Below are 15,108 nucleotides of genomic sequence, written 5' to 3' on the forward strand. Positions count from 1 at the left end.
GATCCACCACGGCTCTTCCTAGAGCTAGCTGCCCATTTAAACTGAACAATCGGGGATGAAGGGCTTTAGTCAGGGAGGTGACCAAGAATATGGTCACCAGAGGGAAGCCACTCTTTTGTAAAAAGCACATGGCAGCCTGCCTGGAGTTTGCCAAAAAGGCACCTGACGGACTCTCAGACCATGATAAACAAAATTCTTTGGTCTGATGAGACATAACACCTCCAAACATAGCACCTGGCATTCATGTCAGGTGTTATTTTTGGAGAAAACAAGGCACCATCCCTACAGTGAAGCATGGTGGTGGCAGCATCATGCTGTGGGGATGTTTTTCAGTGGCAGGAACTGGGAGACTAGTCAGGATTGAGGGAAAGATGAATGCAGCAATGTACAGGGACATCCTGGATGAAAACCTGCTCCAGAGCGCCCTTGACCTCAGGCTGGGACAGCAGTTCATCTTTCAGTAGAACAATAACCCGAAGCACACAGCCAAGATATCAAAGTAGCGGCTTCAGGACAACTCTGTGAACGTCCTTGAGTGGCCCAGCCAGAACCCAGACCTGAATCCGATTGAACATCTCTGGAGAGATCTGAAAATAGCTGTGCACCGACACTCCCCATCCAACCTGATGAAGCTTGAGAGGTGCTGCAAAGTGGAATGAGCAAAACTGCCAAAATATAGGTGCACCAAGCATGTGGCATCATATTCGAGAAGACTTGAGGCTGTAATTGCTGCCAAAGGTACATCAACAAAGTACTGAGCAAAGGCTGGGTAGACTTATGTGCATGTGATTTCTTGTGGCCCAGTCACACAGCACACAATGATTTCTGAATGAAGGGAAAAAGTCACAATTCGTTGAGAAAAGATGGACAAAAGAGCTTTATCACCGAATAGCCTGCGAAGCAAGAGCGCAAAAGGGATGAATTAGGAACTTAACAAAACTGAAGCTAACAATCTCAACGCTTTAAAGGAAATGCCTGGAGCCACAGCTGGAGCAGTGTGTGTCTGCATCTCTGAGTTCAGGACGTTGTGGGGGTTCTACAAATTCATGTTGCTACAAATTCATGTTGCTACAATGTTGCAACACAACTTTGCTGACAACGTTGCAGCAATGTTGTGGGGAGTCTACAAATTCATGTTGCTACAATGTCATTGCAACTTCTGTGCAACCTTCCGGCAACGTCAAATTGTTAGCTGGGAGAGCTCATAGCACCTGAGTCCTGGAGAAACTGCAAACAGAAGCTGTGGAGATCTGTGTGCATGTCGGTGGATGCACCTGCTCTGGTTCGTCATCCAGAACAAAAGGGGGATCATCTCCTCATCATCAGAACCCTCACTCTCTGACGACACACTGCGCGCTCCGCCCGGCTCCAATTAAAAAACAAACAAAAAAACCTCTAGTGTGCTGTGGTCACTGCTGTATCACTGTATTATGTTCTAAACCATATATATTGATTTGTAACAGAAAACTGTCAAAATAAATATAAATAAATATAAGTGTAACAATGATTGAATATATCAGAGCAGTGAATTGATCAGTCCGTGGGAAAGCGCATTGACTCCCCATGTGTGGTTATTTCCACCAGCTGCAGCTGATCCACAACTTGAATTCTCCCTTCCAGAACAGCTCTGTATATCATCATCTGAATCATCTACCTGTTGACACATGCACATAAGGGCTGGATTGTCATTCCTACACTCATGCTGTTATAGTTAAAGTGCAGGACAACAATAAGATGCCACACAAATTATTTGTGCCACTCAAAATAAACTATTTCTGTCTAAAACAAGACAGAGTGGACACAGTGCTTTGTTGTTGTCTGTCACATTCACATGCTTTCTGGGAATTCCTTTTGCCAAAAGAATGTAAACAAAACCATGTGATCACAGTCTCGCTTTGATGTCATCACAATGAGGGGTTTTCCTATAATGGATGCCAGCATTCTGAACAATTTGATCTTAAATTTGCTAGACAAAATTCTGCCAAAACTACATGGAAGAATTTACTGTAACTGTGGTGAATATAACAGCTTCATTTGTTCTGTTTGTCAACAAATGTGAGGGATTTGTCACCCAGAAAGAGTCAAAATGGTGAAACTCTGTGAGGCTTGAAGTGTCTGACATTTTGCAATCTGTGCAATGTATGTGGACTGTCAATGAGAGTGAATAAGCAGCCTGCATGCAAATTTTGAGCTGCCTGGAGTGTGTAACAGCTGAGATAACTGTGGCCACAGAAACCTGTACAGGTTTATAGAATATATAGATATTGCACTTAACTTTTCATATTTTATCACATGAAAATATATTGTTAGTATAAGTTGCTGTAGTGCTTCCAAAAATAAATAACAATAAACAGTTTATAATCTTTTCTTTCTATCTATCTATCTATCTATCTATCTATCTATCTATCTATCTATCTATCTATCTATCTATCTATCTATCTATCTATCTATCTATCTATCTATCTATCTATCTATCTATCTATCTATCTATCTATCTATCTATCTATCTATCTATCTATCTATCTATCTATCTATCTATCTATCTGTCTGTCTGTCTGTCTGTCTATCTATCTTTTATATACTGTAAATGTCATGTCGGTTGCAAACACATACATGTATTTTGTATATACAAACATGTATTTTTGATCAATTACAAGTTTCACAATATGTAAATAAAATAATTGTTGCAGTTACTGATTTTATTTGAAAATCAAATTACATGTGATACTTTCTTTATGGCCCCTTCACACATAGTGCGAAGTTTGGATGATGTTTGGATGAAAACGGCAAAACAGCGTGAAACAGTTTGAAATTAGCATACAAAACATCGCGCCGACGGGCAGGCATGCACGAATCCAATGCAAGAGTTCGTGCACGCACCGGTATCTTTCGAGCAGAAACAGTGCCAGGTGCAGCACATGGCGCTACTTATGTGGTATAAATAAAAACAAAAACAAAAACCAGCCGGTACGTGTGGAACCATGTCGCGCCGCTTATATAGAATAAATAAAAAATAAAAATCAGCCGGTACCTGTGGAACCACATTGTGCCGCTTATCTGGAAAAAACAAACAAAAAAAACCAAACATATGACCCACTGGATGTGAACCTGCGCTGTCCAAAAGCTCTGATTACCAGTCAGAGACTTCACCACTGAGCTACGGAGCTGTTCTTTCAAAGTTGCAGGAAGCTGCCTCTCATATCAGCAAAGATATGGAAGTATTACAAAACAATAAATAAAATCACACACCATATAAAAACACTACATTTATTGAGCGAGCAACACAAATATGATCTGTTCAGTTCCTCTGTAAATGATCCATGGTCGCAGACATACAGTCATGAAATGACATGAATGAGAAGCAGTTCGCTCATCTCATTCATGTCCACATCTGCTGGCGCATCTCCAGCCAGCCGTGGATGATGAAGTGTCCTGCGGTGCGTCTTCCACAAGATGAGGACGACGTGCCGCAGGCCACCATGTCATGTGGAACAGAGCTCACATGGGTGACGTGACAGTGAAATCACCTGCTGCGTGTTCTGATCTGATGGTCCGTTTCAACCTGGGAGCAGCATGTCTATGTGCGCACCATTCACACGCTCGCTCACTGCAGCACATCGCCACAGTGATATATGTTTTTATTTATGTCCACTTGATAACAGCAAACAGACACACGCAGGTCAAAGTGGGCAGTTGTTTGTCCATGTCTGTCCAAACATAGTACGTGGTGTCCAGCTGGAATATCCAGATCCACAGATTTCCACAGCCGCTTCAGTGGGAGGACATACTTCCTGTCATCTCAGAGCACACACACCAAAGCCACACTCGTGTGGGACTTAGAAAATGTGTGGACAGTCGCACTCTTCACCCGACAACAGACTGCAGGCAATCACCTTTGTACTCGCAGAGAAATTTGTCCAAGTGCCATGCAAGTGGTGTTAGATGTTTGTGCTTGTCCCCTGGAATTTGACCGGCACCTGCTGCGAGAGGGTGCGATGGATTTGCACAGCGCACAGTTTGTCTTTCAGGCACTTGTGTGCACAAATAGTTGTAGTAACAGGTGTAGGAGGCGTTGGAGGCAGGGACGACAATACACAGTTTGTACACGATTCCTGCATCATGCGCACTAACTGTGCACCTCGTCCAAACTTTGCACTATGTGTGAAGGGGCCCTTAGATAATGATGTTCAGACCAGTTAATAAAAATCTACGTTATTGTTACTTAAATGAGAATTGCACCGCAGAAAATTAAGTTCTTTAAACCTTCTATCTATACTTAAATAGCATCTCCCTGATGGACTGTACAGTAATTTTTTGACTGGTGCACTACACTGGCATTATGTTAGTTTTTGAAACACTGTCAAATATCTGGATGGAACCTGGAGGTCAAGGACTCTGAAGAAGATGCAACTTTATATCAAAATGTCAGTCTCTTTCTTTGTTCTGCACTTCAATAAAGTTTTTGCACAGACATCTGTGTTTCACCAGCGTTCCATTTTTCCTATAAATATTACAGCCGTTAGTCATTTAACAAAATCATATATTTGCTTGTTGCCTGGTATACTTTCTATTTCTTTTTTATTTTTCATATATCATTCTTGTCTTCCCTCTAGCTCACATGCTGACATTCTTCAATGACCTTTACCGCCTTTCTTCTTTTGCCCTTTCTCCTCAGTGTGGCACTATTGATGACGATGGCCCCAATGAAGGTTTGACCGAGCGCAGTTTGCAAGATGCCCAGCGGCTGTACTTGATGAATGATGTAGTGCAGCCTGTGTCTGTCGATCCACTCGTTATGCAGGACGACGTCCGCTTCTCCAACCTGGTTGTTGACATAGTTCAGGGCATGGATACCCTCTACCATGTTATGTACATCAGCACAGGTTAGCACAATATGCACATTAAAGAATAAAATCAAGCTTTGCTGTTGATTTATTGCAATGTGCTGCTCAGAACAGTGTCCACCTTTAAAGACAGACCAATAATGAAATGGTGAACATGGATGGCCAGTCATTCAAAACAATGTGCGGGGCTGAAAGCTAGGGTTTGTGGGTGCTGATTTGTACTATATGTTATGGTGCCCATTGGTGCCAGGTTTGTCTCCAGATTCCATAGTGTGAAGCGAATGAAAGTCTACAACTCCTCGGGATGGGAGGCAAGTACGATGCAGATTACTTCCCCAGGCCAGTACCCATTTACAGCTGGGTGGACTGAGACAATGCAGATGAAATGTCTTGTCCAATGACACAAACACATTGCATGAGCAAGATTCAAACCTCTTAGAAAGAACATCTGAAAAATTGATGGACCAGTTCAATGTTTTTATTTGTTGTTTCCATCCTTTCCTCATTTTACTGATGTGTCTCATATGTCTGAGGAAGAAATGACATGAAAAGTTTGAATGCAGGCCTAGAATTAAAAAAAAAAAAAAAAAAAAAAAACCTTCAGCTAACTGACACAAACACAGAGTTGACCAATCAGAATTCATCATGTGAGACTGGCCAGCTGATGAATTGTCAGTATAGCAGAATTAAAAATGTTGCTCCCGCCTCCTTTTTTGATGTTGAAAAGCATTTCATTATGGGTCTGAGGTACTGAGGCTGTACACCAGTCTGCTACATTTCATTTGTTTTGTTTCAGTAAGTGTGTTACAATTCAGGCAAGATTTGATTGACTGATTAAAATCAATTCTTTATGCAATGATTCTCATTTTGCGCATCATTCAATCTGATGTGATTTAATTAGATTTGAGCTGTACAATTGCTTTGCCTCCTGGGGATGAAAGGAGCAACAGCAGTACATTATACAAATATAAACAACTTCAGCTGCCACACAGAATGTGATACATTAACTTTTTTATAATACAGTAAAGCACAGGATCTGATGAACAATCCCTGAGCACGTAGGACTGTCACATAGGAGCTGTGCTACTGATACGTAGACTTGGGTTTCGTTCTAAGTTATGCTCAGTGTTTATAGTTACGAAGTAAAAATACTTCACTACTGTACTTAAGTACATTTTGGGAGACTTTGTACTTTACTTGAGTTTTTTAAATTCAGCTTCCTTTCATTTTTACTTCACTGCATTTCCGACCTTAATTGCATACATCTACTCTGATACATTTTCTATGCGCCATGCCATTACTCGTTACAAAAATCACACACAAACACACACACACACGAAAAAAGTCGTGTTTTCACCCAGAGACTGATCACGAGTGAGTGCATCGAAGTCAGGCTAATTGGTCATGAGGCATGGCCAGTAGGCTTTTTTACAGTTGCGCACTTGGGTGGTGTTTGTCAGGAAAATGATAATTTCTCTACATTGATTACAGACCTGCAGAGGGTCTGTAATCACCCAAACCATGATGTACCCTGACCAGATCCATTTCTAATGGCTCCTGGTTTGTTGGCTAATAGCCAACATTTATGTGTCAAGACAATATTGAGTAATTGAGTGCACGTTTTACAAATTGTGATGACGTTTAAGTAGATCGTGCCCTTGTTTTACTCAAACATTGCTTATAACGTGCACACAATATAATACAACGTGCGCACAATATAATAAAATGAGCGCACAATATAATAAAACATGTACACATTCTCTCCACATGCAAAACATTTTGTGATGACATTTCCAGGGCTCCGAACATAATACCTCACTGATGTAAGATAATACTGTGGGCCTACACTTAAAAAAAAATGAACTGCTGTCTCAATGAGGAAAAGGGATGTAACAATTTGCATAGATTTTTTTTTTAATTTCAACTTAACTAAACTTAGTTCAACTTAACTAGAGAAGTCTTGTGACATTAATTCTGTTGAAGCTTGAACTAACATTACTAAGACATTTGCAATTTGACAAAATAAATGAAAAATTAAATTCTATTGGTAACTATTGCCAAGTGTTTTGGAGGTTCCTCTATGTTATTTTGAGAATGCGATTTGTGTTTCAGGAACTGACCCAATTCAATGGAGAAAAACTGTAATATGTTGAATCATTTTTATACTTTTTTCCACCATAAAATTTGTTTTTTTCTTTCATTTTATCTTATTTGTGTCCAATCAGAATATGGCACCATTCTCAAGGCACTAGCTACAACCAATAAGATCCTACAAGGGTGTTACTTGGAGGAGATGGAGCTCCTCCCACTGGGGCTACATGAACCAATCCTGAGCTTGCAGATCCTTCACAGTGACAGGTCACTATTCATTGGGCTCAACAGCCAGGTCCTGAAGATCCCGCTGGAGAGGTGCTCCACGTATAAAAGTGAGATGTGAGTACTGATCACCACATCATTAATCAGGTCCTCCAACATTCCACATCTTCCAAAAGCATGTCGATACTGTCCATCGGTTTCAAACACAGTGTAAAATGCCAAGGGGCAGCAGATTGTTAATGAAAACCACACACACTCTGAGACCACGACCACAGATGACATTTATTTTATTGGGTACATAGAGGAGATTGTGTGTCTGTGCGGATTTGTTGGGATGGTAATTGGTCAAGTTGTTAGCAAAACTGCTGACCAAACAATGGAGTTAAATGTCACGAAATGAAGTCAAAAGCTTTATTGTGACCTGTAACGGAAGCCATTAGGTTTTATGTAACATGGACATGGGTTCAGATGGTAGATGACCTGCAGATGTCCAGTGCAGTCCTGAAACTCACTTATAGGTAGGAGAAGAAGAAATCCCAGTAGGATATCACCCCCTTTTCAAGTCACTCATGGGTTATTCTGTGTCAAATCACCCAGTTTAAAAAATATTTCCCAGGTCACTTCTCAGCACTGTTGTGTCCATTTGATATGTCACTCACATTCCAAAGTTAGGATGAAGTGCCAAATATGAGGTCCATGCCTTGAAAAGTTTTGAAAAAGTTATAGCCTCAGGAAGTTTTGGTGAATTTTTCACATTTTGCAAAAATGGTGCTTGTACCAAATTTAGATGTTAATAACTAGCTTCCTGTTAGCTTCACAGGTGTGAAGCCACTCACCCTGTGCTAACCTTTGGTGTAGAGATGGAAGATTGAGTATGTTTTGGTCTATATTGTTTGATCTGCCTTCCACAAAGGCCTGAAAATGGCAGCAAGCCAAAAATTTGACATGCCATTCATATTTATGATTGCTGAAAAATCAAGGAAACACACTAGCCATGTCAGTCTAATAGTTTGCACCGTGATTTATGATGTGTTAGAGCATATCTATACAGTCAAATCGTAAATCAGGTTGTTTGGAGCAACATCTATAGTTGTTAGTAATATGCTAATTGTGAACAATCTTCAAACATATGCCCATTTTCTGGACCCCAGATGGGAATGCGGGTATTTGAGCATCACATTCATATTTTTGCCATGTATTGCTGCATATCTGAAGATGATGTGTAGCAAATATGGTGTTTGGTCTAAGCTGAATAATTCCCTTTTTCCCGGTTCAGCATTGTCAAGTATGCTATCTTCATCAACAGCAGTATCTGCTGTCGCCGCCATGATTCACTCACTTCACTTTCTCTGTTCTCATGCATGCAGTTGAACAACCCCAATATATTGGGGGAGTGACTTGTCTAACCAATGCAAAACAAGCATTAGACCCGAAAGTATGTCTGACGTACGTATGTGGACCTGGCCTCAGCTAATCCTTGCTGTTCATTGGTTATAATGCCGGTTCTGGGTATTTCCTTCCAACACTAAATATAGTAGACCAGCAGCCAGTGAAAATTTCTCCAAGCAGCGATATTTAGAGAACAGGCAGGAAGCGTAATGCATGGTGGTCCGCTATATATCGAAAACCGGCAACGTTAGAATTAAAGCAGAAAACTCATGGAAGCTTTCTGTGATTCCTGCTTGTTTAGAAAAAAAAAAAGATTTTAATCAGATTTTAATGTGATTTATTCTTCTGCCTGCTTCTATCCTCACATTTGAGGCTCATGAATCATGGTTTTGTGTGCTGTTCTTCTCCATTATTGTTGGTTGTACATCAGGGAAGTGTACTGCATCTGCAATCTATGCCTTCATATTGTCGCACCATCCCATATGTTGACCTCTGACAGAAAATCAGAACTTAGTCCAATGTTTATACTGAGAACCTACTATTATTTTGAATTTCAAGTTTACAAAAGTGCAAAATAATGAAATTTGAAATATATTTTCCTGTAAAATTTTTAACCCAACAAGAAAAAACTAAGGTTCTATGAATTTGAGATGACTGCCAGAGATGGTATGTAGAACCCAGATATGCTTCGTACACATGCACAGAAGATGAAACATCATGCCAACAAGTTACACATGTGACCTGGGTGTTATAAGCAACCTGAAAAGGGGCCTGACACCCAGCAGTCATCTCTTAGGGCCCCTTGACACATAGTGCAAACTTTGGTCAAATACGGCAAAACAGCGCGAAACAGTTTGAATTAGCACACCACGAAACATCACGCTGACGGGCAGCCGTGCATGATCCCAGTGCGAGAGCTCATGCACACAATGGTGTCTTTCAAGCAGGAACAGTGCAAGGTGCATTACATCGTGCCACTTATGTGGAATAAATAAAAAAATATAAACCAGCCAGTACCCGTGGGACCACATTGTGCCACTTATGTGGAATAAATAAAAAATCAAAACCAGCTGGTACCTGTGGGACTACATTGCGCTGCTTATGTGGAATAAAAACAAAAACTTGAACCCGCGCCTTCCAAAAGCTCTGAGTCCCAGTCAGAAACTTTACCACTGAGCTACAGAGCTGTGCTTTGAAAGCTGTGGGAATCTGCCTAATATCAGGAAGGACATGGAAGTATTACAAAAACAATTAAAGTCACACAACATATAAAAACACCACATTTATCAAGCAAGCAATACAAATGTGATCCGTCTATTCCTCTGGTGATGACCCATGGTCACTAACATACAGTCATGAAATGACATGAATGAGAAGCAGTGTGCTCTGATGTCCACATCTACTGGTCCGGTGCGTACAGTCTCCCCACGTGCGTGTTCTGTTCTGACAGTCCCTTTCAACCTGGCAGGCTGTCATTGGTTGATTTGTGTGCACTCGCTAGCTGCAGCTTGTTGCCATGGCAGTTTATGTTTTACTTATATCCATGTAAGTACAGCAATCACACAAGCGCCTCACAGTGGACAGTTGTTAGTCCATGTCTGTCCAAACACAGTAGGTTTTGTACAGCTGGGATGTCCAGATCCACAGATCCCCACAGCTGCTTCTGTCGGAAGCCATGCCTCCCGTGAGTGGAGCACACACACCCACGTGTCAGTGTGTATGTTTGCAAATTCACACTCGTGGGAAACTTAGACAAATTTCACTGTGAGTACAACAGTGATTGTCTGCAGTCTGTTGTTGTGCACAACAACAGACCACACATTTTCTAAGTGCCATACGAGCGGTGTTAGATGTTTGTACATGTCACCTGGAATTTAGCCGACACCTGCCGAGTGAGGGTGCAATGGGTTTACACAGTGCACCCTCATGCTGGTGTGCACAAATAGTTGGAGCAACAGGTGTACAAGGCGTTAGAGGCAGGTACGATCCGCCACATTTTGCATATAATTCCTGCTTTGTGTGCACTTTGACCAAACTTCACACTATATGTGAAGGGGCCCCTACAGAATCTTCTCAACAGGATTCTGAGTGACCTTGAACCATGGCGACCATTCAAAATCAAATCAAATGTAATAATTTCTATAGCGCCAACTCACAATGAGATCACCTCAAGGCGTTTTACACAACACAATACAAAGAACAGAGAAAAACATTGAATAAACAGTTAAAAACACAACAAAAAGACAAAACATAAAACAGCACAAGAATAAAAAAACACATTAACACAATAAAACTAATGATGAAATAAGGAGAACAAATAGGTTTTCAGTCTTGATTTAAAAGTCTCCACATTATCTGACTGCCGTATGTGCCGGGAGATTATTCCACAGAGCTGGGGCACAGCAGGAGAAAGACTTTTTATTCACTCTTGGAACACACAGAAGTCCTGCACCTGCAAGCGCAGGGCCCGGCTATTATGTAGGGCTGGACCAGGTCAGCCAGATGGGGAGGTGCAGGTCCATGAACAATTTTAAAAGCCAATAACAGAACCTTAAAATCCGATCTTGGTGTGGCAGGAAGCCAGTGAAGGGATGCCAAAATGGTCAAACTTTCTGCCTTGAGTCAAAAGTCTGGCGGCAGCAGCATTTTGAACCAGTTGAAGACCCCTAATGTTGGACTGCAGCAAACCAGAAAATAGAGCAGTCAGAATTTATCGAACTTCATTGATATCCGTTACTCTCATTGTAATTCATTTTTCCTGTTTACCAGAGATGGTAACAACAAGGTCACAAAGAATCCCCACTCACCAATGCCTCATTTGCAGACTGTTGGAGCCGACAAGACTGGCTATGGCACAGAAAAAAAGGTGGCCATATACAACCCCTGGCAAAAATTATGGAATCACCGGCCTCGGAGGATGTTCATTCAGTTGTTTAATTTTGTAGAAAAAAAGCAGATCACAGACATGACACAAAACTAAAGTCATTTCAAATGACAACTTTCTGGCTTTAAGAAACACTATAAGAAATCAAGAAAAAAAGATTGTGGCAGTCAGTAACGGTTACTTTTTTAGACCAAGCAGAGGACAAAAATATGGAATCACTTAATTCTGAGGAAAAAATTATGGAATCACCCTGTAAATTTTCATCCCCCAAACTAACACCTGCATCAGATCAGATCTACTCGTTGACATTGACCCTATGCCATGACATTGACCCTATGTGTCTTTTTACAAGGAATGTTTTCGCAGTTTTTGCTCTATGGCAAGATGCATTATCATCTTGAAACATCCCCAAACATCCTTTCAATTGTCCAAAATATCAACGTAAACTTGTGCATTTATTGATGATGTAATGACAGCCATCTCCCCAGTGCCTTTACCTTACATGCAGCCCCATATCATCAATGACTGTGGAAATTTACATGTTCTCTTCAGGCAGTCATCATTATAAATCTCATTGGAACGGCACCAAACAAAAGTTCCAGCATCATCACCTTGCCCAATGCAGATTCGAGATTTATCACTGAATATGACTTTCATCCAGTCATCCACAGTCCACGAATGCTTTTCCTTAGCCCATTGTAACCTTGTTTTTTTTCTGTTTCGGTGTTAATGATGGCTTTCGTTCAGCTTTTCTGTATGTAAATCCCATTTCCTTTAGGCGGTTTCTTACAGTTCGGTCACAGACGTTGACTCCAGTTTCCTCCCATTCGTTCCTCATTTGTTTTGTTGTGCATTTTTCGATTTTTGAGACATATTGTTTTAAGTTTTCTGTCTTGACGCTTTGATGTCTTCCTTGGTCTACCGGTATGTTTGCCTTTAACAACCTTCTCATGTTGTTTGTATTTGGTCCAGAGTTTAGACACAGCTGACTGTGAATAACCAACATCTTTTGCAACATTGCATGATGATTTACTCACTTTTAAGAGTTTGATAATCCTCTCCTTTGTTTCATTTGACATCTCTCATGTTGGAGCCATGATTCATGTCAGTCCACTTGGTGCAACAGCTCTCCAAGGTGTGTTCACTCCTTTTTAGATGCAGACTAATGAGCAGATCTGATATGATGCAGGTGTTAGTTTTGGGGATGAAAATTTACAGGGTGATTCCATAATTTTTTCCTCAGAATTGAGTGATTCCATATTTTTTTCCTCTGCTTGGTCTAAAAAAGTAACCGTTACTGACTGCCACAATCTTTTTTTCTTGATTTCTTATAGTGTTTCTTAAAGCCAGAAAGTTGCCATTTGAAATGACTTTAGTTTTGTGTCATGTCTGTGATCTGCTTTCTTTCTACAAAATTAAACAACTGAATGAACATCCTCAGAGGCTGGTGATTCCATAATTTTTGCCAGGGGTTGTAGTACCAAGTACCTGCATTACAGATATCATTAAGTTAAACACACATAAATGCAGTCCAGGTGGTAGAGACTCTTCTGGTTGACTGACATTTCACAGTGAGGGCCTGAAGGCCCATGAGCCTGTATGCCTGAGATATGGGCTTTACAACCCAGTGTTAAAGCCTCTGTTTAAACACAGCACAGATTTTTCTGTGCCCTTCATAACAAACAAAGAGCATCAAATTTACAGAACCTAGCTTGCACCGCTATCTACTGTCTGAGGGTCCGAACAGTACATAGTATTCTGGCATTAGTTCCTCTGCCCCTGGCTGTGGGGTTAAAGCTGTCAAACTGATGAACTGATTAACATAAAAGGCTGAAAGACTCTTTAGTTTTAAAAGGGCATTAGTTCACATGGTAACTCCAGGCCCATGAGAAACCCAACGCAAAAAGTCCCAAGCTACCTTTACCTTCCTGCTTTGGTTTCTCCAGGGTCTGAAGCCCAAACCATCAATCCAGATATGCAGCAGGTGCAATGAGAGGAGCCCCAAAGGGGCAACATTTCTCGCTGCTGTCAATTTGCAGAGCAATCAGAAAGTTCGTATGCTAGCCATGTGCTTCTTTGAAAGTGAGAAATGAAGCTGATAATATAATTCAACCTGTGGTGGGACAGAGATACCCTCAGTGATACTGAATTAAAGGCAATATCAATGATCGCAGTACATCTGCTGGATCTAAAGGCCTCTTTGCAAAATTGTTGGTAAGACCCAACTGGGTCATGTGAGTCAAAAGAGCCTTGTTATTGCTGACTGTCTGCTCCTGGATTGATTGCATAGTAACCAGTCTTCCTAGTAAGGTAAATGCCCCTTGTGTTGTGTGGGCCGCTGAAGAGGAGGTACTGCTGGCCCACTACCACCAGATGGCGCCCTGCTTGGAGTGCGGGCTCCAAGCACGAGAGGGCGTCAGAGCCGCTGGGAGTGACAGCTGTCGCTTACCCGATGGCCTGGAGCAACCATCTGGCCTGGATCGAGTATGCCCACAACAGCCAAGTGTCGTCTGCCACCGGCCTCTCCCTATTTGAGGTGTGTTTGGGGTACCAGCCCTCATTGTTCCCACTCGTGGAGGGGGAGGTCGATGTGCCCTCGGTCCAGGCCCACCTCAGGAGGTGCCGCCGGGTGTGACGGACTGCCCGTTCTGCCCTGTTGAAGGCCCGGACGAGGGCCAAGGCCCATGCAGACCGCCGGCGTTCCCCGGCCCCTGCATACCAGCCCGGGCAGGAGGTGTGGTTGTCGACAAAGGACATCCCACTTCAAGTGGAATCGCAGAAACTCAAGGACAGGTTTATTGGACCGTTTCCCATCCTCAAAGTCCTCAGTCCGGCTGCAGTGAAGCTAAAGCTGCCAGCTTCACTTCGGATCCACCCGGTTTTCCATGTGTCACATCTCAAACCTCATCACACCTCACCACTCTGCACACCTGGCCCCGCACCGCCTCCTGCCCGGATCATCAACGGAGAGCCGGCATGGACCGTGCGTCGGCTCCTGGACGTCCGTCGCAAGGGCCGGGGGTTCCAGTATCTGGTGGACTGGGAGGGGTATGGACCCGAAGAACGCTCCTGGGTGAAGAGGAGCTTCATCCTGGATCCGCCCCTCCTGGCCGATTTCTACAACCGGCACCCGGACAAGCCTGGCCTGGCGCCCGTTGAGGGGGGGGGTCCTATTGTGTGGGCCGCTGAAGAGGAGGTACTGCTGGCCCACTACCACCAGATGGTGCCCTGCTTGGAGTGTGGGCTCCAAGCACGAGAGGGCGTCAGAGCCGCTGGGAGTGACAGCTGTCACTTATCAGCACCAGCTGTCACTCATCACCATCACCATAAAGGCCGGACTGCAACTCCACCTCCTCGCCGAGAAATCAGCTACCGTTCCAGGTAACCTTCTCTGCTGTAAATTTTCTGAGACTGAATATTGTTCTGTGTGCAGCCGTTTTCCTGTGGTGACAGTCTGAAGCTGGATTGGCGGATAGTGTGAGCGCGACGTCTTCACCTCTCACGCCTTCCAGGGAAGTGACTACAGGTGCTGCACGGGTGATTCTGTATCTGGAGGTGGAGGTTTTCCCTCCTGGAGGAACTAAGCTTTACACGATTGCTGGGTGTGTATTCACACACCCACCATTAACTGTTTCTGTTTTCTGCCAGCAGTACCGGGTCTGACTGCTGAAGACA

General features: G+C 42.7%; 1 protein-coding gene across 4 annotated transcripts in view; it reads left to right on the forward strand.

The window, feature by feature from the left end:
• sema5ba (sema domain, seven thrombospondin repeats (type 1 and type 1-like), transmembrane domain (TM) and short cytoplasmic domain, (semaphorin) 5Ba) overlaps positions 1-15,108 on the forward strand; it is a 945,671-nt gene that overhangs the window by 730,742 nt on the left and 199,821 nt on the right. For all 4 annotated transcript variants that reach the window (XM_034185844.1, XM_034185841.1, XM_034185842.1 and 1 more), the window contains 2 exons: positions 4,676-4,883; positions 7,070-7,277. In XM_034185844.1, the coding sequence (XP_034041735.1) occupies positions 4,676-4,883; positions 7,070-7,277 (416 nt within the window). The remainder of the gene's footprint in view (positions 1-4,675; positions 4,884-7,069; positions 7,278-15,108) is intronic.

The sequence above is a fragment of the Thalassophryne amazonica genome, chromosome 14, assembly GCF_902500255.1.
Source record: "Thalassophryne amazonica chromosome 14, fThaAma1.1, whole genome shotgun sequence".
Lineage (NCBI taxonomy): Eukaryota > Metazoa > Chordata > Actinopteri > Batrachoidiformes > Batrachoididae > Thalassophryne > Thalassophryne amazonica.